The sequence below is a fragment of the Typopeltis vanoorti genome, chromosome 12 (assembly GCF_054136105.1).
Source record: "Typopeltis vanoorti isolate ZY-2024b chromosome 12, IOZ_Tvanoo_1.0, whole genome shotgun sequence".
Classification (NCBI taxonomy): Eukaryota; Metazoa; Arthropoda; class Arachnida; order Uropygi; family Thelyphonidae; genus Typopeltis; species Typopeltis vanoorti.
In genome coordinates, this window is record NC_143560.1 from 9819167 (window position 1) to 9846654 (window position 27488).

At 37.8% G+C, this 27488-nt stretch overlaps 1 protein-coding gene across 1 annotated transcript in view; it reads right to left on the minus strand.

Annotated features, from left to right (window-relative positions):
• The window catches only part of LOC150100575 (A disintegrin and metalloproteinase with thrombospondin motifs 6-like), a 563262-nt gene that overhangs the window by 186021 nt on the left and 349753 nt on the right, over positions 1-27488 (minus strand). The window contains exon 16 of the mRNA XM_090402125.1: positions 15118-15359. Within this exon, the coding sequence (XP_090258251.1) occupies positions 15118-15359 (242 nt within the window). The remainder of the gene's footprint in view (positions 1-15117; positions 15360-27488) is intronic.

The following is a 27488-nucleotide window of genomic DNA, read 5'->3' on the forward strand; positions in this document are numbered from 1 at the left end:
AGCATCTTTATCCCCTCAAAACACAGGAGACCAAATCTATGCATAATAATCTAGGTGTGGTCTAATCAAAGTCTTATAAAAAGGCAAAATGACTTCTTTAACCTTAGAAGTCAACATCACAATTATTGTCTGAGCTGTATTTAAAACTTTTGCTATGTGACCTTTGAATTTCAAATTCTTATCCACCATTATGGCAAGATCCCTGGCCTCATCAGTTTTTTAATATGAAGGTCGAAACAGCGAGTGTTTATTTTGGTTTATATTAAACTAAAGTTTTACTCTGATGCAGTAGTTGTTTCCATAATTTTCATGATGTATTCTGATCACCATATAAGCATAAAGGAAAGGATCTTAATCTGTTTCTTGTAGCATAACTCCACTAATGTAATAAGCCACTAGAAATCTTATCATGCCAAAGTGCATAATTTTATGCTTATTCGCATTAAACTAATATCCATTTTCTTTGGCCAAATTTACAGCCTATTCAAATCATTTTTGTAAGTGCTGGATATCAGTAGAATACCTGATTGCTTTACCTATCTTCCCATCATGGGCAAACAATTGCACATCTCCTGTTAGACCCTTCCTAATGTCATGTATAGATTGAACAACAATTCTCCAAGCACTGAACCCTGAGGTACATCTCTGGTCCCCTTAAATCTGGCAGATTCTTACCCATTGTATACCACTTTTTGATATATGCCTGTCAATCATCCACTGATCCAAGTTTAGAGTTTATATTCCAATCCCATATTCTCTAGTTTATGCAACAGCCTTCAGTGTGGTATCCTATCAAATGCCTTAGCAAAATCTATCATTATCATAGTGTATCTATTCCCTTTAATTATTATTATTATTATTATTACTATTATTATTTATTATTATTATGGGTATCTCCATGGAGTCAATAGACTCATCGCAGGAGATCCAAACTAGCAAAATAATATCTGTCATATCTCTTCTTGAATACATTTACAGACGAAAAGCTCACAACTAAGTCAGGCAATGAATTCCACTCATTCACCACCCTCCAGGTAAAAAACCTTGTTCTCACACCCTTGTTAACCACACTCTTCTTTAATTTCCAGGGATGACCTCTTGTTCTTCCATCATTATCATGCAGATGAAACATTTCCCCTGCATCAATCCTATAAAACCATTCAGTAATTTAAATGTTTCTATAATATCCCCTCTTCTCCACCTATGAACCAACAGGCTCTAAATCTATCAATGTAGGGAGCATTTTTTACATCACTCACCAACTTAGTCACTCTTCTCTGAACCCTCTCCACAGCCTCCTCATCTCCAAGGAATCCAGGTGACCAGACCTGAGCACAGTAGTCCAAATGTGGAAGTATCAACGCTTTATAAAGGGGAATAATAACCTCTTTATCTCTGGATGTCAGTGTGTTCCTCAACATCCAAGTAATCCTATGTGCAATCTTGGACACCTTAGCAATGTGTCCCGTGAACTTCATCTCCTTATCTACCAACACCCGTAAGTCCCTAGCCTCATCAATCTCTTGGAGTACTGTTCCATCAATGTAGTACACAGCTGGTAATCTTTTAATCCCAAAATGCATGACTTTACACTTTTCCACATTGAACTGACATCCATTACCTTTTACCCATTCTACCAGCTTATTTAAATCGTCCTGCAAACTTTCAACATCAGCTTGATTTTTTATTGTGCTACCCAACATTGCATCATCAGCAAACAACTGAATATCTCCCTTTAAGCCATTTCCTATATCATTTATGTACAAATTAAACTACAATGGCCCAAGCACAAAGCCCTGAGGCACACCACTGGTCACCTCATCCTGGACTCTGTGCCTCCATACACCACCTTCTGGTATCTCTCCCTGAGCCATTCTCCTATCCATATCACTAATTTAGTATCCATTCCCATCTGCTCCAATGTTCCATGGGGTATCCTGTCAAAAGCCTTAGCAAAATCCAGAAGTACCACTGTGTAGCCAGTTCCTTTGTCCAACTCAGATGTCATTCTATTATGAAAATTTAATAGATTGCTGAGGCAGGATCTACCTTTAACAAAACCATGTTGGACTCTATAGAGTATCATAACCTGATCCACCCATTCTTGAATTTTGTTTTTAACCAACTTTTCCAATACTTCTACCACTACTCCTGAGATGGTGATTGGACTGTAATTAACTACCGCAGTTTTAGATCCCCTGCATGCAAAGGAAAAACGTTGCCTAACTTCCACTCCCTAGGGACCATACCAGAGTTCAAACTTAAGTTAAATATCCAAGAAAGAGGGGTTGACAATTCCTTTGCACATTCACACAACACCTGAGCTGATATTCCATCTAAACCTAAACCAACAGCAGTGTTTGCATTTAAATTTTGCAATATATTAAATACCTCTGATTTCTTAACTTCAATTCTCACATTAATTATTTCTACAGGTACAGAGATATCCTCACTTGGGTGACAGATTTTTGAAAAGTGATCATTCAGTAACTCGACTATTACATCTAATTTTGTCACCACAATACCATCAGCACCCACTAAAGTTATCCTTCCGAAGTCATTCTTCCTTTTACTTGCCACATAGCAGAAGAACTCTTTGGGATTACCCTTGATCTCATTGGCTAAGGTCTTCTCATAATTTGATTTAGCTTTTCTTACTATGCTGGTAAACTTTCCGGCTTGAGCCTTGTACTGCTCAAGGTTGTACTGATCGCATTTCTCCTTGTACATTCTCCATAACATTTTCTCTTTTTGCAGATCATGCTCGGTACTACTGCTCATCCATCTAATGCCTGCCTTGTTTGTCTTCCTGACCATGGGGACACAATCTGATATTGCTTTCCTCAGATACCCGCTGATTTTATCCCAAGCACTGCTAACATCTTTCCCTTGCAATATGTTCTGCCATGGGATGGCTGCAAGCTCACTCCGAAGCTTGTTATAATTGTCTAACCTGTAGTTCTGTACATACCCCTTCTTAATAGAAAAATCCACAGATTTTGCAACCTCCCAAGTCAATACAACATGATCGCTTTCACCAATTGGGGGTAATGAGGACACCTTACTTATGCATATATCCTCTGAACCAATAACCAGGTCCAACACTCTCACACTACGTGTCCCTTCAGTTATGTGCTGTTTCAAATAATTATCTCGTAGAAGATGTATGAACTCCATTTCCTTTTTGATTCGTGATATTTCCTCCTTCCGATTGATATCACCTAATTAAAATTCCCCATAATAATCACTAAACCTGCACTCATTGCACTAATTTGCTGATGCATGAATTCAATATCTCCCCCTGTACCCCCTGGCCTATAGCAGCATCCAACTGTATATTCGTTTGCATTGGTCACTAATTCGCACTAGACCACCTCAAATGAACTCTCATTCACGTCTATCATCTTGATATACTACTTTCTTTGGCTGCAACACATCAGCTATCATCACCAGTACTCCTCCCCCTGTTCTATCTTCTCTATCCTCCCTGAAAATACTGTATCCATCACATTCAATTCCAGTGATCACATCTTCTGCTGACAGTCAAGTTTCAGTAATGCTTACAACTTTTGGTGAGATTGCACTGACTAATGCCAAAAATTCTTCTCTCTTATTTCGAATGCTTCTTGCATTGGTATACAAAAATTGCAGATTCCCTCTAGTTCTTGTACCGGCTTTAGAACTGATATACAAGTCACTAAGTTCAGTAGTCCCATGCAGATTTTTATCCCTCTCTTTTGCAATTTATTCTGCGAATAAGGATCAATAAATATATAATCACTGCTAAAGTTTCTCTCTCTTACATTCAACCTTTTCAATGTTAGTTTCCCTGTCCAATTTCTTCAACTTGTTCAGAAAACAGTAACTTCTTCAATCGCTTATGACCTTCCACGTTCAGATGCAACCCATCTCTTGCATACAGCTGTCTTTTGCCTTCAAACATACTCCAGACATGAACAAATTCCAGACCTCTTTTTTTTGCACATTCTTGCACTAATATCATTCATTATCATTGCTTGTCTACTTAACTCATAATTGTCAAAATGAGGCAGCACACACACTATCCTTCCATTGGCACTTTTCTTCTTCACAATATCTAACAATGCTCTTAAATCTTGTGCTACCTGATTTATACTACCACTCAGGTCATTTGTACCCACCATAACTATCATCTTTTCTGCATCATGCCCTCTCTTTATTGCTAAAGCCACTCTCTCTATTTTTTCACCAGCCAAGCACTCCTTAGGCATACCGCTCTCCATACCCCTAATCATAGAATCACCATATATTTTACCACTCATAACTTCATTCAAGTCCAAACAAGAATCACTCACGGCCTCATTTTCTATGCTATTCAGCATGACTCTCACAGTTTCATTACTCAACGCTCTTTTACTTACTCCCTCACTCTCACGACATCTCGTTTCTTCTAGATCTCTTGTGTTTTCATTATTCTGTTGACTCCCAATCACTCCCATACTATTTATTTCTTCATCAATCACCAAAGACTCTCCCATACTTAATCCTGTTGTAGTTACTTCAGCTAGAGTAATCTCTATAGTCCTAATTTCTCTGTTTAACACATTAAACTCTGTTTTAACTTCGAGTATCTCCTTACTGAGCACTTCCAATTCCTCATGCAGAAGATGAAGGTCATTTTTCATTTTCATGAACTCCCGCCAAAGTTCTTCCACTACGGTCCTGATGTCAGCTTCCATTCCTAAACGCTCCAGCCTATTCCAACACTTCTCACATACGTCGACATTCTCGTTCTACTCATTTAGCCAGACCGACCACAGATCCTTCACATTCTTCGGCGCATACATGTAGCAGGCTCCGCAACGCATTTATTGTGAAAAATCTATTGCTGAGCCAGCCTTTCGTGTAGAAGTCCTGCATGTCACTAACGTACGTTTCTTGTTGGACGCCATCTTTACATGTTGAAGTAGTGAAACAAACGGCAGCGAAAACACAATATATACAACACAGTTCCAAACAATAACACCACTGAATGACACTTGTATCTAACCGATGCACAACTGCAGCACAATTTGAGACAAAAAGCGACACTATATTTAAATTTAAAACACATTTTCTAGCCTAACTAAACACGACCTCCACATTCACCCAATTTGTCACCAATTAATCAATTTGGCTGTAAAACATATAAAATATGAGCAAATTGCTAAAACATTAACTTTCTTTAGTAAACCTATGATACTCCTTGCAGAGTATAGCTTGTTTGTCTATCCATTTCTGTATGCGAGTTCTTACCAACTTCTCTAAAATCTTCGCTATCACACCAGCGATACTGATTAGGTTGGTAGTTAGACACATCAGTTTTTTCACCACCCTCGTACAATGGAACTATCATGCATTCCTTCCATTCCTGTGGTCATTCCTGAGCTGAGACTGAAGTTATACAAGCATGTGAAAAGCCTAGCCAATTCTGCTGAAATTTAACAGTTAAGTTAGAACTTAAATTCCCTAACACATCCTTGTAATACAGTATACTGTATATATGTGTAGATATACCATCTAATCATAGCTGTAATTCATTAAGGTGCTGTTCTCAGCACCTCTAATTCATCAACTGCTATTCTCAAATCAGTCAATATTATATCTGGCACTGCAGATATAATATTGGTATGTGAATTATTTTATCTGCTTCTATTATTCTACTTCTTATTTCTTGTGGAAAGGCTTAGACGTTGGTTATGCATTTTCACTATATTATTTCAGGAAATTACAACGTACTAGGATATACATTAAAATAAATTTTAATATATTTCTATATTTCGGCAACGTCATGCTGCCATTTTCAAGAACTTAGGTACAACATACGTGCATTATTGTTTTGCTGTGCATAAGGCACAGCAAAACAATAAATGAGGAAGAAGTATGAAGCTATTATTTCTCCTAAAGTCCTGATGGTGCCCTCTAGCGGGCAATGTTGGTATTATACCAACATTGTAAATAATCTTAAAAGCCCATGTATTTAACCCCAAAGAATTAATATGCAAGATTGTACAAAACAGAAAATGTCTAAAATGTAAGGTTCAAGGGAAATGCCTTAGAAATCAGCATTGAATTGATGTCGTAATTTGTATATTATGTAAGTAAATTTTAATGTGCTCAGAATCAGCCTGATACCATCTTCAAGGTCAGTGGTAAAAGGGCAGTATAATTATGAAGTAGTTCTGCCCTTTTTGAAAATAAGATTAAGTGTGCATATTCAGTGAGAACTAAAAGTGAGCTTTAACATGAAGGTCAAGACGGTTTGCGTTGGAATGTTTGCAGGCCTCGACCCTTCGTCCAGAGATCCAAGAAAATTATATAAAGGTCATCTAGGAGAAAAAGAAAAAAGAGAGGGAAGGAAGAAAGAGAGGAGAGAACTTTAGAAGGAGTCGATTCGCCGTGTACGTCGGTCTGGTTGAAGTTGCGAGGGACAGCCATGGGAGCCATGAAACCACCAAGGGAGAAGAGAAGCAGGACCATCGTGCATTGGACAATCTGCAAAGGCCTTGATCATCGAACACCCTTTGGCTGATTCATAGACATCAAGAAAAAAGTGCTCCAGGCCCCACGAGTCATTACAAGTGAGACAACAGTGACGACGGAATCTCTGCACGGAAGTCAAAACCTGAAATGGATGAGAAACCCAAGGAATCTAAGAAGGTACTAGGAACAGGACCATAACAGAGTTAAAGAAGATATATGAGTTAATTTCATTGTGTTTGCTTATGATATGTGAAACTGTCTGAGAAGGGCTGATAAGTTTCTTTAAATGTTGATATAACTAGTCTAAGAATAGTTTGTTATAGTTAGAATTACTAGTTACAAAAGTAAAAGAGCATGCTATTCCTTGAATTGTAATGGGTTGATAGCTTTTTTTGCATGTTGATAATATGTTGCATGACTCTGTGCATTTTTTTAAATGTTAAATTGCTGAAGTTTTAAGCTTAAGGTTAAGTTTTAAGCTTAAGAGAGAATCTTTTCCTATTGTATGATTTTGTATAATTACAATTTAGTGTAAATAAATATGTTTGTTTTGTTTACAAAGTGTGCTGCCTGATCTTTACTCGATGCACTATTTCAAAATAAACATGAACCTGTGAGCGAAGGAATTTAATGTTAGCTACAACGGTTTAATGTTAAGAAGGGCATTAGATAAATTCAGAGTGAACTCTACTATAAGTATTATTATATCTTATACCACAAGGAGAGCACTGTTAGTGCAGTCGACTAATCTAAATAAATTTCCAGAGTTCTCCCAGTGTAGGAAAAATACTAAAAGTAAAGTTAAGAAAGAATAGGAAGTTAAAGTATTAAAGGATAAAGATTAAAAGGGCAGAAGAGATAAACTAATCAAAGAAAGAATAGAGTAGAGAAGATTATTTAATAATAATAAATAAAGCATATAGAGAAATATTACAATGGCAGAGATTAATTATGAAATAAGCGCATTCACACGTAAAGAAATGTTTTACAACTCCTTGACCATCTACATGCTGCTAACATCTTTCACTTCAACTTTCTTATGAAATGGCACTGCTACAAACTAGTTCATGCTTATCATAATCACTTCCTCTGTAAATCCACATATTATTATTATTATTATTATTATTATTTAGGCCTTCCAAGGAGACAAAAGACAACGTGGGAAGTCTTCCTAGTAAACACAAAGTCTATCATACCACTCCTTAAACTCGTTGACCGATCTCGCTCTCACCACTCTATCAGGCAATACATTCCCCGGTTCAACCACTCTCCATGCAAAGAAACCACTCCTCACCCTCTTGCTCACAGTTTCCTTTCGTAATTTCCAGGGGTGGCCCCCTCATCATCACTCCTTCCAACTGTTCAACCAAGCGAAAGAACTCCCCAGTGTCATCCTTGTAACCACCTCTCAGCAGTTTAAAAGTCTGAATCATATCATCTCTCCTTCTTCTATCCACCAAACTCTGCAGTCCACATTCCCTCAGTTGATCCTTATAACTAACATTGTACAGTCCTGAAACTGTCTTTGTTATTTTCCTCTGTATCTCTGGATTAAATCTAAGAACAATAGTCTAAGTGTGGTCCGATCAGGGTCTTATACAACAGAACGATAACTCTTTTATCTCTGCAGGTTAGCGTCCTTCTCATTATTGCAGCAATCTTTTGTGTTACCTTCACCACCTTTGCTATATGTCCCATGAATTTCAAGTTTCTATCAATCACCAACCCCAGATCTCTTGTCTCCCCTACTTCTTCCAGTATATCTCCTCCAATAGAGTCTGCAGTATCTCATCGATGTGTCCAAGCATCTCAAGAGTTTACATTTTGCTGCATTAAACAGACAGCCAAATTCCTTTGCCCCATCTGTCTAGCTTATTCAAATCCTCTTGCATGACTACCACATCTGCACTATTACTAATAATCCTTCCCAGCTTCACATCATCTGCAAACAACTGAACATCCCCTTGCAATCCACTGACAATGTCATTGATATACAGGTTAAACAATATAGGTCCTAGTACTGAGTCCTGTGGGACCCCACTTGTAACCCTCTGCCTCCTTGAAACTGCCCACCATACACAACTCTCTGATACTTATCGGACAGCCAATCCTGAATCCAGTTGACCAACCTAACAAACCCATGTGCTTCAACTTAAATATTAGCTAATCATGTGGCACCCTCTCAAATGCCTTTGCTAATTCCAAGAAAATATCAGTATATGCCTTTTGCTCATCCACCGATGAGGGAAAGGCATATACTGCCATTTTGTAACTCCTCTTGTAACTTTATTATAAAAGGCTAGCATATTACTAAAACAAGAATGCCCCCTCACAAATCCATGTTGACTCTCACAGATAACATTACCCTCATCTGCCTAATGTTGTATACTGTCCCTAACTAATTTGTCCAAGATCTTAACAACTACTGAAGACACACAAACTGGCCTATAATTATACACTTCCAGTCTGCTACAGCCCTTATGCAATGGCACTATCTTACCTTCCTTCCATTCCCTGGGCACCTTTCCTGTAGCCAGACTTTCATTGAAAAGCCAGGTCAAAGGAGCTGTCAGTTTCTTATCATATTCTCTCAAAACTCGTGGTGAAATACCATCCGGTCCCATAGCTTTACTAACATCTAGAATACTCAGTATTTGAAACACGTTCTCCTCCTGCACCTCTAAACCTTGAACCTGCCCTATCCCTCTAGTATTAAAATTTACTCCTCCAGAATGAAATACACCAATAAAGTGTTCATTGAACAATTCCACTATGTCCTCTGCATCAGTCACTCTATTCCCTTTTTTATCCCACAATGTCATTCTTCCACAATCATTTCTCCTCCTACTGGCCACATAGCTAAAAAATTACCTAGGATTTTTTTTTGAATCTTAGGGCCAATCTCTTCTCATATTCTAGTTTCGCCTTACTTACCATACTAGTCACTCTCATGGCCTGTCTTATATTCTTCATGCATCTGCTCTTCATCTGTCTCCTTATATCTCTTCCATAGCCTCTTTTTTCACATGCAGCTCCTGTTTGATATCGTCTGTCATCCACTTTACACCAAATTGTGTCCGCTTCTTCACCCATGGAATGCAGCTTACTATTGCTGCTAACAAATATTCCGCCAAAATTTCCCAAGCACTAATGATATCCAGGCCTTCCAGTCCCTCCCTCCATGAAACTTCCCCAAGTTAATGTCTAAGACTATTGTAATCACCTGCCTTATAATTCCACATATATTTCTGTCTCTTTGATACTCCTGCATGTCTATTCATCTTCCAAGTCAAACCACATGGTCACTCTCTCCAACTGGTGGGAAAGATGTCATCTCACTTATTATCTGCTTCTGATGCTATGACCAAATCTAAAAGCTCTTGAACCTCTTGTTCCCTCTATTACATGTTGCCTAAGATATTTGTCCCTCAAGAATTCTAGAAATTCCATTCCCTTATTACTACATGCATCTTCCTCTCCCCAATTTATACTGCTGTAGTTAAAATCTCCCATTACAATCATTCTCCTTGCACTTGCCAAGCTCAACTGTCTAAACATCTCCTGGTCCCCACCCTCTGTACTCCTATGTTTGTAGCAACATTCCCACTAAATATCCTGTCTTGCCTATCTCTACCTCACACCATATGCTTTCAAAATCATTAGTGTCACTGACTTCCAAAGCCTCCACTCTTAGAGGACATAAGTCGTCACTTATCATAAGCAGTACTCACCACCACGCTTTCCCTATCTCTCCTGCCAAAAAATGCTGTACCCTGCTACTTCTATTCCTGTTATTATATCCTCTTCTGTCAACCACGTCTCAGTGATCCCAATAATCTTTGGCCAGGCTGATGCTATCAGCGCCACTAATTCCTCTCCTTTATCCTGGATATTCCTGGCATTATACTACTTCATAAATGAAAATTCTGTTTGGCAATTTCCCAGGAAAACCATTATCATTCTTCCCACATTCAGACATAAAATAACTACCTTGCTTTTCATAGACAGGCTTATACGTTGGTTATGCATTACTAAATCACTTAAGGGATTGTCAACGTAGATACGAATATAAATTAAATTACACTTTAATAAATATTCCCGATATTTCGGCAACGTCACGTTGCCATCTTCAAAAGGATCTTATAAAAAAAGGCACGTGCGTGTAGGTACTACAACACAGTAACTGAGAATGAAGTGATGAAGCTATTGTTCTCCTAAAAGTCCTGATGGTGCCCTCAAGAAGGCTAAGTAAATGTTCTTGGCTGTTGGGCTAAAGGTCTGCTGATGTAAGCCTCCCAAATTTGGGGCAGTCTCATACAACTAAATTTGTTGAGGTTTGGAGAGTGTCTTAGGGCTGAGGCTGATTCCATAAATAGTCTTTCGAATTTGTATTTGCTGTGGTGTATTACTGTAGCTTTCTTCCACCGTATTCTGTGGCATGTATCCAGAGCATGGTCTGCAAGACCACAATGGCTGTACTTGTGAAAACGGATGTAGTTCTTGTGTTCTGAAATTCTGATATTCACTGTCCTGCCTGTTTGGCCAAAGTAAGACAGTTTACAGCTGCAAGGGACCTGGGATACACCAGGTAGGTCTAGGGGAAGTGGTTGGTCTTTAGTGGAGCTGTAACAGGAGGTCAAGTCATGTTTTTTAAGATTCTGGTAATTTTTTCCGAGGATATAGGGAATGGCGATGAATTTAGATTAATCCTTGTTGTGGAGGGAGGTTGTGGTTTGTAGGTTTCAATATTTTTTGGATTTTTTTTGGGGGGGGGGGGTTAGCCATTGGCTGAGAATGTGTTGAGGATGTGATTTAGTTCAGTGTTTAGGGCCATATCGTTAGAACAGATTAGTTTAGCCCTGTTGTATAGTGTTTTCACCACTCCATGTTGTTGTGAGGGGGGGGGGGGGGTTGTTGGTGAATGTACCTGCCTGTATGGGTAGGTTTTCTATAAACTGAGTAAACCAAGGTTCCATTCTTTTGAAGATGGCAATGTGATGTTTCCGAAATATCGGAAATATTTATTAGAGTGTAATTTAATTTATATTTGTATTTACGTTGTCAATTCCTTAAGTGATTTAGTAACTACCTTGCTTATTGACAGATTCTCTGATACTGTCACCATATCTAGTTCAACCCACATAATTTTGCCAGAATCATCTTGTTATATATCTCAAGTGCATAACTACACTCATAAAAAAATTCATTTTTTTATGAGTGTAGTTATGTAATTATATTAAAAAAATTGTCATTTTTTTAATATAAATTCCACACACACACACACGCACGCAGATGTGAATGGATGTTCCTTTGATAGCTCCTCTTTTCAGTCTGATTTTGTGCAGTATCATACAGGAAAACAGGATGGATCCAGTACTGACTGATTACTTGTACAGTGTTCTTTCTTACAGTGAGTAATTGACTCCATAGTCATGGGCATGCCGGCTATATGTGCAATGTGTGCGATGCACACAGGCACCAGATAGTAAAGGCACCAAAGATTTGGTATGATATTTTAAATAAAGTGTATTTTGTCAGCAAAATACTGCAGTCTTCATCTATGAATCTCCAACTTGCTTTAGATGCATTGAATGATCTAAATCAATTTTTAAATGATTATAGGTCTGATGAAACTTTCAAAGAAATTGTAGAAAGCTCAAAATTAAATAAAGTGTATTTTGTCAGCAAAATACTGCAGTCTTCATCTATGAATCTCCAACTTGCTTTAGATGCATTGAATGATCTAAATCAATTTTTAAATGATTATAGGTCTGATGAAACTTTCAAAGAAATTGTAGAAAGCTCAAAATTAATTGCAGCAAAATTTGACGCAGAATCTGTATTTTGTAATAGTAGACTACTAAGGTGACATAAAAAGATAACACAATTTGATTACGAACATGAAAATTAAAATAGATCCTGAAATTTCATTTAGAGTAATTTTTTTTTCTCTGCATAATAGATCACACATTTCAATCTTTGCAAGAAAGATTTACTTTATTAAAAGAACATATGAATTAATTTCAGTTTTTTTATTTGTTAAGTACTTCCCAAAATAAAGAATATTTATTATCTTGTTGTAAAAAGTTATGACAAAAATTAACACGAGTATCATTCAGACATTGACGCAGACGATTTATGGGAAGAAATTTTACACTGTCAACCATTTATTTCTAATTTTAAAAACATATATATCTGATAATTCATTATATATATTCAAACAACTTAATCACAGTTTATCCAAACTTTACAATTGCTCTTCGGATTCTTTTGTCATTACCGGTATCTGTAGCATCTGTGAAATGGTCCTTTTCTAAACTTAAAATTATTAAAAACTGCTTGCGCTCCACAATGGTACAAGACAGACTTTCAAATCTTGCCATTATATCAATAGAGTCAGATATTTTAGATCAACTTGATATACATGATATTATTCAAGAATTTTCATTAATGAAAACTAGAAAAGTTCAATTCACAAAGTGATTTTTCTTTCTGTTTAAATATTTATTTAACAATTTTCCCAGAAACAATACCTAATTTATTTAACTATTTCTTTACCCAATAATGCTTAATATGTTCCTATTTTATATACTTCTAAGTTACTATTATTTATTTACTTTATTTTTTTCCAATTTATTTTTGTTGTTTTTGTACCCTTCTTGTATGTTTATTGTTTTTTATACTTTTTTTTGTAATTTCTGCTTTTTGTTCAATAAACTTATAATTAATATATTTCGTATTTCATTTTTACTCACTGATACATTTTAATAAAGTGATTTTTTTATTGGGGGGGGGGATGGTATAGGGGCCAACTAAAGTTTTGCACACAGGCACCGGACACTACTGGCACGCCCCTGTCCATAGTATCATAATTCTAAGTGCATATGAGTGATTTTTGATTCTACTCTTTTGGATCAAATATTGATGGTGAGACTCTATCCATTGTCAAATGGTCCTCGCACAATAGGTTTAATTACTATAGCAACATATTGAAGTAGAATTCACATTCACTGTCACTTCAAAGAGCAAACCTGTAAGTACAATTTCTTAAACTTTGTACCTTAGACAAACTTAGCAGCTCAAGTGGGAAATTCCAGTATTACAACTTTGATTAACACTAATATGGTGGTATGGGACAATTTATTCTTCAATAAAATGAAAAATAAACAAAAGTATCAAAAGGACTATAGCCCACTACAACCAAGCAGGTACAGGCTAAAGACTCTGATCAGACCACACTTAGACTATTGCTCTCAGATTTGGTCCCTAGGATTTGAAGGGAATAAATTAACTGTGGAAAGGGTACAAAGGCAGATAACAAAGATGGTGTCAGGACTGTACAATGTTAGTTATGAGGATTGGCTGAGGGAATGTGGACTGCAGAGTTTGGTGGATAGAAGAAGGAAAGGTGATGTGATTGAGACTTTTAAACTGTTGAGAGGTGGTTACAGGGTTGATACTGGAGAGTTCTTTCGCTTGGTTGAACAGCAGGAAGAAGTCATGACAAGGGGCCATCCCTGGAAGTTACAAAAGGAAACTGTGAGCAAGAGGGTGAGGAGTGGTTTCTTTGCACGGAGGGTGGCTGAACTGTGGAATGCATTGAATGATAGAGTGGTGAGAGCGAGATTGGTCAATGAGGAGTTTAAGGAGTGGTATAATAGACTTTGTGTTTTCTAGGAGGGACCTCCCTCGATGAGTCATGATAGACTTGTGTTTCTTAGAAAGGACCTCCCATGATGAGTCTTTTGACTCCATGGAGGACTGAATAATAATAATAATAATAATACTTAGCTATTCTCACAAGTGATTAAAAACAATACTAAAAACAAAGATGAATCTGAAAATAATCCTTGCTATAAATCAATAGTGAAACCAATAGCTCAACTAAACAATGAAGAAACCAAAAAATCATAAAAGAAAAAAAAATAAGAAAAAATCAAAGTCAAAGAGGAAAAGTATTAATAATGAAGGAGTCTTAATTGAATAATAATAAAAAAAAACTAACATTGACTTACTACGTAATGAAATCTCTAAGAAATGCAAAGACACGTTAGTAGCAAATCCCAGTAAGAAATATCTTCCAAGGCTAATTATATATATATATATATATATTCCGAAAAAAATCAATAGAAATAATGCAACTGACTCGATATGCTTGAAGAACTAAGAACTCTTCAGTGGGGAATACTAAGATTACACAAAAATTCATCATGACAAATAAAAAAAAAAATTAGCAACAGAAACCTAATTATTGAAGTAGATCCAATGGCGAGGATAAAATAGTTGAAAACCAGTGTTTAAATGCTGTGGAGAATTTGCTGCTGCACAGACTACATAAGCATCCTGAGATGCTTTAACTGCAGAAAGTTCCACCATCATACATGAGACTGCAGGGGAAAAATCACCTGTCCTTTCTGCTCTAAGGAACACAAGCTCAGTGAGTACCCATGAAATGAGTCCAAGATGAACTGTATAAACTGCCAAAATCTACACAATGGGTGCTGATTATTGTTGTAACCATGAAAGAAAGAATAGACACATAATAAGTATAATATGTTTGAATAATTACATAATTGCATCTATGCATCAAACAAAACCATAATAAGATATAATTACTAAAACATGAATATCTTCCTTAATAGGTCCTGGAGCATGAAGAGATTCTTTTTCTTTTTCTCTCTGGTAGTAAAACATGGTGCCTGCTGCACGATATTCTCCACTCCACTGGATAAACCATCGCCCATTTAAATAAAATTCACCATCTTTTCCCTGTATTGCTACATAATTACTAGCATCTGCCACCTCTTCTATTCTTATGTTACGTGCTCCTTCTGGAATTTTTACCACTGGAACATAACCTATAAACGAAATAGAAGGTTAGTCCTAAGTATCACATACATGCATATTTACACATGCACATTATATGCAATTGAAAATTATATTATATAGTTTTAAATTTAAGTAGTGCACATAGTGATTTCCTACTGAATACCATAAGCCACCTTATCTGACTGGCATGGTAACTATATATTCAGATTGATCTTTTGTCTAGATTCTTCTTCTTGTTGTCTTTTATGCAGCTTATGCTGTATTCTACTCTATTTTTAGATAATTGACAGGTGAAGTACAGTGTATCCACTGTCTATCAATGATCAACTCTACCTTAGTGTGCACCATTTCCACTAAAGGACTCTTAGTATTTGCCTGCCACTCTCAGAGTTTCATTGGCTGATTTACCACAACTGACTTGCTTATTCGGAGACTGAAGTGGCTATGGCTATGTCTTGTCTGCAGAGGGTTCTAACCTCTCTTTTTCCAGCCTCTCCTTTCATGTGATCTGGCATGCCCTTCAAAGATATAGCAAAGCTCCTATAGAATCCAGTTAGACCATTCAAGGAAACAGTAAACAAGATCTATGGACAATTCATGGAAGCATGCACTACATGGAATCTTAATGTATTATCATCAGGTAATGCATTAGATGATCCCTTGACAAGCTGATGCATAATTTTGCTGCCATTACTCACCCTGTTAAGTCCAACCTAGAGGCATTCTGAGTGTGTGTGTGTGGGGGGGGGGTGGTTCTGAAATCATGCTATGGTTAGAAGATGAAGTATCACTGCTTGATACATTCCTCTCCTCAAGCTGCAAGCTATTCATACCACAAAAGAAAAAAAAAATTAAAAATTCTGAAGTGGAACAATTTTACTTTCCTTCAACTCTTTTGGGACTTGTGCAGTTAACAAAGAAATGCACCTAAGGCAGCCACCTACGATGCAGCCGATTATACTGGAGGCAAAATCAGATGACGAACTGAACAGACAAAAAAACGCAGGTGAGTCCTATAATTTAAACTCTTTAAGTATACTAATAGAAAACGGTCTAGTGACTATAAAAGCCAGCTTAGTAGATCTTGTGCAAGAACACTTTAAGAAACAGAACGAACAAATAACAAAAAAATCTAGCGAATATGAAGATTTCGTAAAACATAATAATTTAGCAGTTATAGAAGTGTTGCAAACGGTAAAAGACATTAAAATGAGCATTAACGCACTAAAAGACAGGCAACACAATTTGATGAAAGAGACATCCGAACTGCGTCAAGAACTTCATTCTCTAAAACTACAATACGAACGTTTAAATCAGCAACAACATAAAAAAGATCTTATCATAAACGGTCTTCCTGAAACTGCACCTACAGAAAACCTCAGAGACGTGGTTTTAAAATTAGGCCATGTAATTGATATCCCCCTTCAGCTTAACGACATTCAGACCGTAAATCGGATTCCTAGGAAGAGCAAAAACCAAGGCTTCCCACGACCTGCACCAGTCATAATTCGTCTTAAGAGCAAGTCCACAAGAGACAATCTCATAAAAGCCAGCAGGCAGAAAAAAACAGTTGCCAAGAACTTAAACGCACCAATCTTCCTATCCGAATATTTAACACCATTCAACCAGAATCTGTTGTACCAAACAAGAAAAGCAAAAATGGAAAAAAATTACCAATTTTTGTGGACCAGAGATGCCAAGATATTCATAAGGAAGTCACAAACTTCAAAGCCGATACAAATTAAAAGCACAGAAGACATAGAAAGGCTGCCACTGTGAAGAAAAAAGCCTCCTAAATAGTTCAAAAAGAAGCCCACAATAAAAAAAGAACGTGAACCATCAAGACAGATGCAATAACACAGGATATATTGGCAATTTCACTTTGATCCGACCTTTCAGATCATTCATTTGACCTCCCAAAGATCTGCCTACTTCCAACACAGCAACCAAATCAATAACAAATATATGTATATATAACCAGTATCACCCTCAGATAAGCTAATTACAAAGCTTCGAGGGTGCAGTTGGGTTACATCCCAGTAGTAGTATTTATCTAACATTATTCACTTAACATTCTGTAATGAATTCTAGTAGTAAACAGAAAATGTGATAGTAATACTTCAGTTATATATTTAAGTTTAAAATTATATATTTAATTTACAATTTAAATTTAAAAAAATTATTATTATGTAAACTACAACATAAGTAATATTGTTTAACTTGTGAGTCATTAATAATAAACACGATTACTATGATTATTATTAATGGTAATAATACACACTTTTTACTCTTGCGCCAATGAAAAATTCTGCAAATGATAATTATTATTATAATTATTATTATTATTATTATTATTATTATTATTATTACCACGGGCTACTCCAGGAGTCCTTAGACTCATCGAGGGAGGCCCTAAACATCATGCCCACACAGCTGTTCAACATTCTCACAGTATCTATCATACCTTGCCTTGAACTCGCTCACTGTCATAGCACCCACAACAGACTCTGGCAGCTTATTCCACTCATTTACCACTCTAAAAGTAAAGAACCCAGCTCTAACACCCCTGCTAACCACGCTCTTGCCCAGCTTCCATGGGTGTCCCCTAGTTCTCCCACCACCAGTCCTGATCTCAAAAATATCATCTGAATTAATCCTATAGAATCCTTAAACGTGTGGACAGACTTATGTGTTCGTCGAACATGTTGTTTATTATTTTAACGGTATAATAGAACACAGAAACTAAGTAAATAATTAATTTATTGACTTGATGCTGATATTTCGCTGGTATTATAACCAGCATCTTCAGAGCACAAAAACACTGTTTGTCACAATTCGCGAGACTAAAACAACATGGTGTACTTAACCAAAATTGTAGCAGCAACACAAAGACTAGAGTCCTGATTTTGGCGCCCTCTATCTGAAAAAAAAAAAAAAAAAAGTACTCTAGTCTTTGTGTTGCTGCTACAATTTTGGTTAAGTACACCATGTTGTTATAGTCTCGCGTATTGTGACAAACAGTGTTTTTGTGCTCTGAAGATGCTGGTTATAATACCAGCGAAATATCAGCATCAAGTCAATAAATTAATTATTTACTTAGTTTCTGTGTTCTATTATACCGTTAAAATAATAAACAACCTATAGAATCCTTTTAGCAATTTGAATGTCTCAATCATATCTTCCCTTTTAAGCCTATCAACTAGTTTCTGCAACCCACAAATCTTCAACCTGTTCTCATATGGTTCATTCCATAGACCTGCTATCATCTTAGTCACTCGCTTCTCGATCCTCTCAACCTCCTCCCCATCAAGAAGGAACCGAGGTGACCAAATCTGGGCACAGTAGTCGAGATGAGGTCTTATCAGGGCTCGGTACAGAGGTACAATAACTTGTTTTTCTCTGCACGTCAAGGTATTTTTCAACAACCAAGTGAGTTGATGAGCTGATTTAGCTACTTTCGCAATGTGCCCCCTAAACTTCATCTCCCTATCCACCAACACTCCCAAGTCCCTGGCCTCATCAATCTCTTGGAGTACAGTTCCACCAATGTGGTATACTGCTGCTAATCTTTTCACTCTGAAATGCATAACCTTACATTTTGTCACATTAAATTGACATCCATTCTCCTTAGTCCAGAACTCCAATCTATCTAAGTCATCTTGCAAGACTTTGACATCTTCTGCATTCACTATCGCCCTACCCAACTTTGCATCATCAGCGAACAAATGAACTGTCCCACTGAGACCCTTCCCTATATCGTAATGAACAGATTAAACAGCAGTGGTCCAAGAACAGAACCCTGTGGCACACCACTAGTCAAAGGCCGTTTTTTGGACTCTACTCCTGAATAAACTACTCTTTGATATCTCTCCATCAACCACCCAGCTATCCATCTCACCAACCCTATATCCATTCCCATATGTTGTAGTTTACGGATTAGAATTTCATGTGGTATCCTGTCAAACGCCTTTGCCAGGTCCAGCAGTATCACTGTAAACCCATTTCCCTTATCCAGTGCAGCCGTCACTGTGTTATAAAACTTGAGCAAGTTACTGAGGCATGATCTACCCTTCACAAAGCCATGCTGTCCTCCGTACAGTATCTCATTCTCATCAATCCATTCCTGTATTTTTCCCTTGACTACTTTCTCCAAGACCTTGACAACGACTCCTGATATGCTGATCGGTCGGTAATTTGCAACCATAGTCTTGGATCCTCCTTTATGCAGTGAAACTATTTTCCCCTCTTTCCATGCCTTCGGGACTAAGCCAGACCTGAGACTCAAATTAAACAACATGGTCAAGGGCACTGATAATTCATTAGCCGCTTCATGCAAGACCCATGCCGGTATACCATCCAGTCCCACAGATGTATTCACATTAAGGTTCTGTAATAGACTATTCACCTCCACTTCATTCATCACAATTCCCATATAAACTAATGGTTCCTTCATTTTTTCAACGTCACCACCTGGATGATATACTTTTGCAAAGTGCGCGCTCAGTAACTCCACTATATCGACTGGTTCAGTGAACTCTTTACCATCGTCATTCCTTAAAATCATTTTGTCATGTACAGTTTTTTTCTTGCTTGGAGCATATTGAAAGAACTGTTTGGGATTCTCTTTTGCTTGCATAGCTAGTTTCCTTTCATAATCGGCTTTTGCTGTTTTTACCACACTCGTTACCCTTCTGGCCTGTACTTTATACCGTTCATGTGCCTGCAGGTCACCCCTTTCTTTAAATTCCCTCCATAGTTGTTTCTTTTTTTGCAGCTCAAGCTTAATGGTGTTATTCATCCATTTAACCCCTCCTTGTTTCACTATTCGGACCTTAGGTATACAATCAGCCATAACCTCCTGTAAATGCTCTTTGATCACTTCCCATGCTCTATCGACATCCAGCCCTTGCAGTTGTACATGCCATGGCACTGATCCAAGCAATCTCCTAAGCTTGTCATACTTGCCAGCACGGTAATTCCACATATACCCTGTCTTAATCACAAATTTCACACCTTTAGCCACCTCCCAGGTCAAGACCTTATGATCACTCTCACCAATAGGTGGCAACATGGTCATATTCATTACAGTCAAATTCTCAGATACTATTACTAGGTCAAGCACTCTCACACCCCTAGTATTTTCAATTAATGCTGTTTCAGATAGTTATCCCTTAATAATTGAATAAAATCCATTTCCTTCCTCACATGTGTCCTCTCCTCCTTCCAATCAATGTTACCATAGTTGAAATCCCCCATAATAATTACCCTCCTTCCACTCATTTCATCAATTTGTTTATGCATACCATCTCCACCATCTATTCCATCACCTGGTCTATAGCAGCACCCAACTGTATATTTTATTCTGCCAGTATCAATCTCACACCAAATAGCCTCAAATGAGCTCCTTTCACTATCCTGCAATACTTCAATTCTCCTTGGCTGCAGTTCATCAGCTATCATCAATAACACCCCTTCCCCAATTTTATTCTCTCTGTCCCTCCTAAACATACTATAACCTACACATTCTATCCCACTAACTATATCATCTTCCGTCAGCCATGTTTCACTAATGCCAATAACCTGTGGCCAGGAAGAGCCAATCAAGGCCAAAAATTCTTCCTTCTTGTTCCTAATACTCCTGGCATTAGTATACATGAATTGCGGTGTTCCCTTTGTCCCACCCCTATCTTGATGCGTTATTCTAAATATCCCATTCCCATTTTTTGTCCTTATTTCTGGCTCAGGTACATTATATACATTTTTACACTCAACTGTCTCACTGATGTCTGGATATCCACTTCCCCCCCCCTCCTTGGTAGTTCTAGTTTCCCTGGTTCTGCACATGCATTTTCACTTCACTCAGCAACACTTTTTCCAGTCTCCGCACACCAAGTCCATTCAAATGCAGGCCATCCATCTTGTATAAGTCCTTTCGCCCATCAAACTCATTCGACACGTCCACAAATTCCACACCACACCGTCCGCATAACCTGCGCATAATATCATTTGCGATTATGGCCCTCCTTCTAAACTCCTCTCTGTCATACCGCGGTAACAGACTCACCATTCTAACTCTGTCACTCTTTTCTTTCGCTACCTTTAACAATACTTTCAAGTCCTCTCTCATAATTACTCTTAATAATGATATTAAGAGTAATTATAATTCTTACTGAACCATTTTGCAAGAAAAAGATGCATTGTTGCCTAAATATTAGTATATTCATGTAATTATTTGAGAGATAAAAAAAAAAAAAAAAAAAATATTATTATTATTATTATTATTATGTATATTCTAAATTCAAAAATTCTGTATAATCCTTATTGTAAATATTGTAAACATTATTATTGTATGTAATTTATACTGAGACATAATAAAATGTTTAAAAAAAAAATAAAAAAATACAGGCACATCCATGGAGTCCAAAGACTCATTGCAGGAGACCGAATCTATCCACACAATCTATCTATCATATCTCTCCTTGAACCCATTAACAGAAAAAAAAAAGCCATCACAATTCACTCTGGCAACCCATTCCACTCATTCACCACTCTCCAAGCAAAAAATCTAGTACTCACACACCTACTGACCACACCTTTATTCAACTTCCAGGGATGACCCCTTGTTCTGGTCCCTGTAGCCAAGTGCTGAAATATTTCCCCTGCATTTGTCCTATAAAACTATTTAAGCAACTTAAATGTTTCTATCATATCCTCTCTTTTTCTCCTATCAACCAACTTCTGCAATCTACACACCTTCAATCTATCCTCATAGGGCACATTTCACAGGTCATTCACCATCTTGGTCACTTGCCTGTGAATCCTCTCCACTGCTTCTACATCCCCAAGAAACCCAGAGGGCCAGACCTGAGCACAGTAATCCAGATGTGGGTGTATCAAGGCCTTATAAAAAGGAATTACAACTTCCTTATCTCTACTTGTTAACATGTCCTTCACTAGCCAAGTAATCTCATGTACTACCTTAGCAATATGTCCTCTAAACTTTAACTCTCTGTCTACCACCACCCCTAAATCTCTAACTTCATCTATTTCCTGGAGTACAGTGCCATTAATGTGATAAACAGTTTGTAATTTATCCAAAAGTGCATACCTTTACATTTTTTGACATTAAACTGACACCCATTAACTTTTGTCCATACTGGCAGCCTATTTATATCATCCTGCAAGCTCTCCACATTGCCTTGATTAACAATTACTCTACCTAATTTTGCATCATCAGCAAACAACTGAATATTTCCTTTCAGGTTATTTATTATTATTATTATTATTATTAAACAAGACCTCATGGAGTCAAAGACTCATCTAGGAGGTCCATTTATCTCACACACATCTCATCATACCGGGTCTTAAACACATTCAAACTCCTTGCAGACACCACACTCTCAGGCAAGGCATTCCAATCATTCACAACTCTGCATGAAAAAAACCTCCTTCTCACTCCCCTACTCACACCCTCTTTATACAGTTTCCAGGGATGACCTCTGGTTCTCCCCTGATCTCCCACTATTCTCTGTAGAACTTCTCCACCATTGATCCTATAACAACCCCTTACCAACTTGTAGGTCTCTATCATATCTCCCCTCTTCCTTCTCTCCACTAGACTCTGCAAATTACATCTTTTCAATCTTTCCTCATACTCGACATTCCAGAGGTCAGAAACTACTTTAGTCAGTCGCCTTTGGACCCTTTCCAACATCTCTTCATCCTTCTGAAAACCAGGTGACCAAATCTGGGCACAATAGTCCATGTGTGGCCTAATCAAAGCCTTATACAATGGAACAAGAATCTCCCTACTTCTACACGTCAGTGTCCTCCTCATCATTCCCAGAAGTCTTTGTGTTGTCTTCACAATTTTGGTGATGTGTCCCCTAAATTTTAGATCGTTATCCACTATCACTCCCAGATCTCTTATTTCCTCTACTTCCAACAATATATTCTCACCAAGCATAAATTCTGCATCCCATCTTTGTTTTCCAAATTTTAAAACCTTACATTTTGCAACATTGAACTCACATCCCCATTTGCTTGCCCAATCACTCAATTTATTCAAGTCTTCTTGCAAGGCCATAATATCTTCACTACTCTTTATGGTTCGTCCCAACTTTGCATCATCTGCAAACAACTGAATATCTCCATCCAAATCTTCGCCAATATCATTAATATACAAGTTAAATAGTAATGGCCCTAAAACAGATCCCTGAGGCACTCCACTAGTGACTTTCCTTTTCCTGGATATTGCACCCCCATACACAACTTGTTGATACCTATCAGATAGCCAGTCTCCAACCAATGCACTAATCTAATATCCAACCCCATCTGCTCTAGTTTGACTGTCAACTTATCATGAGGTACTCTATCAAAAGCTTTTGCAAAATCCAAGTATATTACTGTGTATCCTTCTCCTCTGTCCAAGGAAGCAGTCACTTTATTGTAATAAGTAAGTAGATTACTAAAACACGACCTCCCTTTAGCAAATCCATGCTGTCCATCAAAGATTATACCATTGTTGTCAACCCAACTCTGGATCCTAGTTCTCACAAGCTTCTCCAACAACTTAACCACAACAACTGACACAGAGATAGGCCTATAGTTTGATGCTTGAGTTCGATCACCTCCTTTATGAATTGGCACAATCTTGCCCTCCTTCCACTCTTTAGGGACTTGACCAAGTGCAAGACTCGTATTAAAAAAATATGTCAAGACAGGTGTCAACTCTCTGGCACCTTCCTTCAGAATACGCGGTGATATATTATCAAGTCCCACAGCCTTATTTACATCTAGTTTACTCAACTCCCCAAACACCTCTTGCTCACTTACAGTCAGTCTCTCCTCCCCATCATCAACTGCTCTTAATCTCTCCATTAAGTCACATTCACAAGATTGAAAGATCTTTATGAACTGCTCATTAAGTATCTCCACCACACATTCTGCAACAGCTGTCTTTATACCATTTCCTCCAATCAATGTCATCCTTCCATAATCATTCTTTCTTTTGCTGGCTACATAACGAAAGAACTCCCTAGGATTCTTTTTAGCTTCATTAGCTAACTGCTGTTCATACCTCTCTTTAGCTACTCTCACCAACCAAGTCACTCTCCTTGCCTGGTCTTTGTAGAACTCATGAAATTGGTTACTTCCACTTCTCTTATGCTGCCTCCACAATGCCCTTTTTCTCTGTATTGCATGATTAATCTCTTTATTCATCCATCTCACACCTAACTTATTTAACCTTCTCACCCGTGGTATACATTTAGACATTGCATCCACTAAATATTTTTTGAAAATCCCCCAAGCTGCATTGATCTCTTTTCCAGCTAACTCCTCATTCCATGCTACACCTGCAAGCTGTCTCCTGAGCTCTTCATAATCATCCCCCTTGTAGTTCCACATATACCCTTTTTTCACAGGGGTCCTTGCACTGCTGGCAACCACCCAGGTAATCACCTCCTGGTCACTTCCACCAATTGGTGGATGATTTGATACCTCATTGATAATTACATCCTCCGATGAGATGACCAAATCCAAGACCCTTAATCCTCTTGTGCCCTCTGTTACATACTGTCTGAGGTAGTTATCCCTCAAAAACTCAAGAAACTCATTTTCTTTACTTCCAGTTGCTATCTCTTCATTCCAGTCTATATTGCCATAATTAAAATCACCCATAATGATCACCCTTTTCTTATTTGCTTGGCTTATTTGACTATACATTTCACTATCACCACCAATCACATTACCAGGTCTATAACAACATCCCACCAAGTATTTGATTCTATTCACCTCTATCTCACACCATACTGCCTCAAAACCACTGGCCCCATTTCCCTCTTGCATCTCTACCTTGTATGGACATAACTCTTTCTCTATCATCAATAGCATTCCCCCTCCCTTTTTACCCCTTCTATCCTCACGAAACACATCATACCTTTCCATCTCTATTCCTGTCAGGATGTCATCCTCATCTAACCATGTCTCACTTATTCCGACAATCTCTGGGTGCACAGATGCATTTAGTGCAACCATTTCATCCGCCTTGTTTCTTATACTTCTAGCATTGGTATACAAACACAACAACTCATTTCTGGATCTACAGCTAGTTCCACTGATACCACTCATTATTTCCTATATCATTTATGATTAAATTAAACAGCATTGGTCCCAGCACTGAACCTTGTGGCACCACCACTAGCACCTGCTTTTGCCTTGATTCTGCCCCTCCATATACCACTATTTGATACCTGTCCAGTAGTCACCCTCTTATCTACTTAATCAGTGTCATATTCATCCCCATTTGTTCTAATTTGTATAACAGTGTTTCATGTGGTATTCTGTCAAATGCCTTTGCTAAATCCAGCAAAATCATCATGTAGCCATTTCCTTTATCCAACTCAGCTTTTACTCTATTATAAAAAGTTAGTAAATTACTAACACATGACTGACCTTTCGCAAATCCATGCTGACCCTCTTACAGTATCATATTTTTATCTACCCATTCTCTTTTTACCAATTTTTCTAATACTTTTACCACCATGCCTGAGATACTGATTGGTGTATAATTTGCTACTGTAGTCTTAGAACCTCCCTTATGCAAAGGAATAATTTTGCCCTCTTTCCACTCCCTTGGAACTCTACCAGAGCTGACACTTAAATATCTTAGTCAAATGCATTGCCAGTTCCATTGCACATTCTCGCAAATCCCTAGCTGATATCTCATCTAATCCCACAGCTGTATTTACATTGAGATTCTGTAATATCCTTAAAACCTCCAATTCATATCCACCTCTGTTCCCACAATTAGTGTCTGTCACATAGGTTAAAACAGTAACCTCACTAGAAAGATGTATGCTTGCAAAGTGGTCACTCAGTAACTCTTTACTCTTAGTGACTATTTTATCACTCATTAAGGTTAATCTTTCATTGTCATTCTTCCTCTTACTTGCCACATAACAAAATAACTCTGGGATTTCCTTTGGCCTGCTCAGCTAAATTCTCATAATCTGATTTTGCCTTCCTTGCCATGCTGATCACCTTTCTTGAACAGTACTCATGCACTGTTCATGAGTTTGCTGGTCGCCTTTCTCTTTATATACCCTCCACAGTATTTCTTCTTCTGCAGCTTGTGCTTAATGATATTACTCATCCGTCAAACTCCTACCCGATTAACCCTCCTTACCCAAGATATACAATTTAATACTCCGTGTGTTGAGGCTTAAGTGCTGTGAAGAATTCATGTTGGAGGTTTAATTGAATATTAACAGCAATGAGAAAGGATTAAAACTAATTTTAATGCTTCCAATATTTCGTCTCCATCACAGAGACATCTTCAGGGATTACAAAACCTTTTTGTAACAACACACACACAAATACAGTACACTAGTGAGTGAAACTAAAGTCCTATGTAGGCTGTGCACCCTCTATGGGCATTTGCAGGTGGCCTAGGATGTAAAGCGGGATCTCTGATAATTAATGTTTCCCAAATTTTAGGAAGTTTAATGCAACCATATTTGTTTAAATTAGGTTGATTCCTGATGTTCCTGAATTCCTGATGCATGATCCCAAGTCGGTTGAGATCATGCACGTAAGGTTGCATCGTGTAAAAGGCCAACTCCAAATAGATGGGATAAGGCACAAGAGGAAGAAGAAACTCAGTGAAACAATTTAATCTCCTTTATTTCTGATGTTCCTAGCATTTGTACACAAACACAGCAGTTCAATTTTAGGTCTATAACCAGTCCTACCCATGCTGCCTGTTGGTTCTGATTTCTCCACTACACCTTCTCTTGCTCAATCACCTTTATCACCATGTACCCAATATATTTTCTCAACTATTCCTCCCCTCACATCCCAGTCCATTCCATTCCATTCCTATCCTGATCACCCCCCCCCCACACACACATTCACTATCCATTCTCCATATGCCATGTCTCCCTATCCACCCTGAGATACCCCCCCCCATTTCCCTGTTTTTCTTGCATTCCCATTCTCTCTTCATCTCTTACACTACTACTATTTCCATTACTAAGTAATTCAGTCTCATTTATTCCTTCCTCTGATCTCTTGCTTGCATCACTCACCGTACTTCCTTTTAGTAACAGTCTATCCAGTTCCCTCAATCCATAACCATTCAAATGCAATCCATCTCT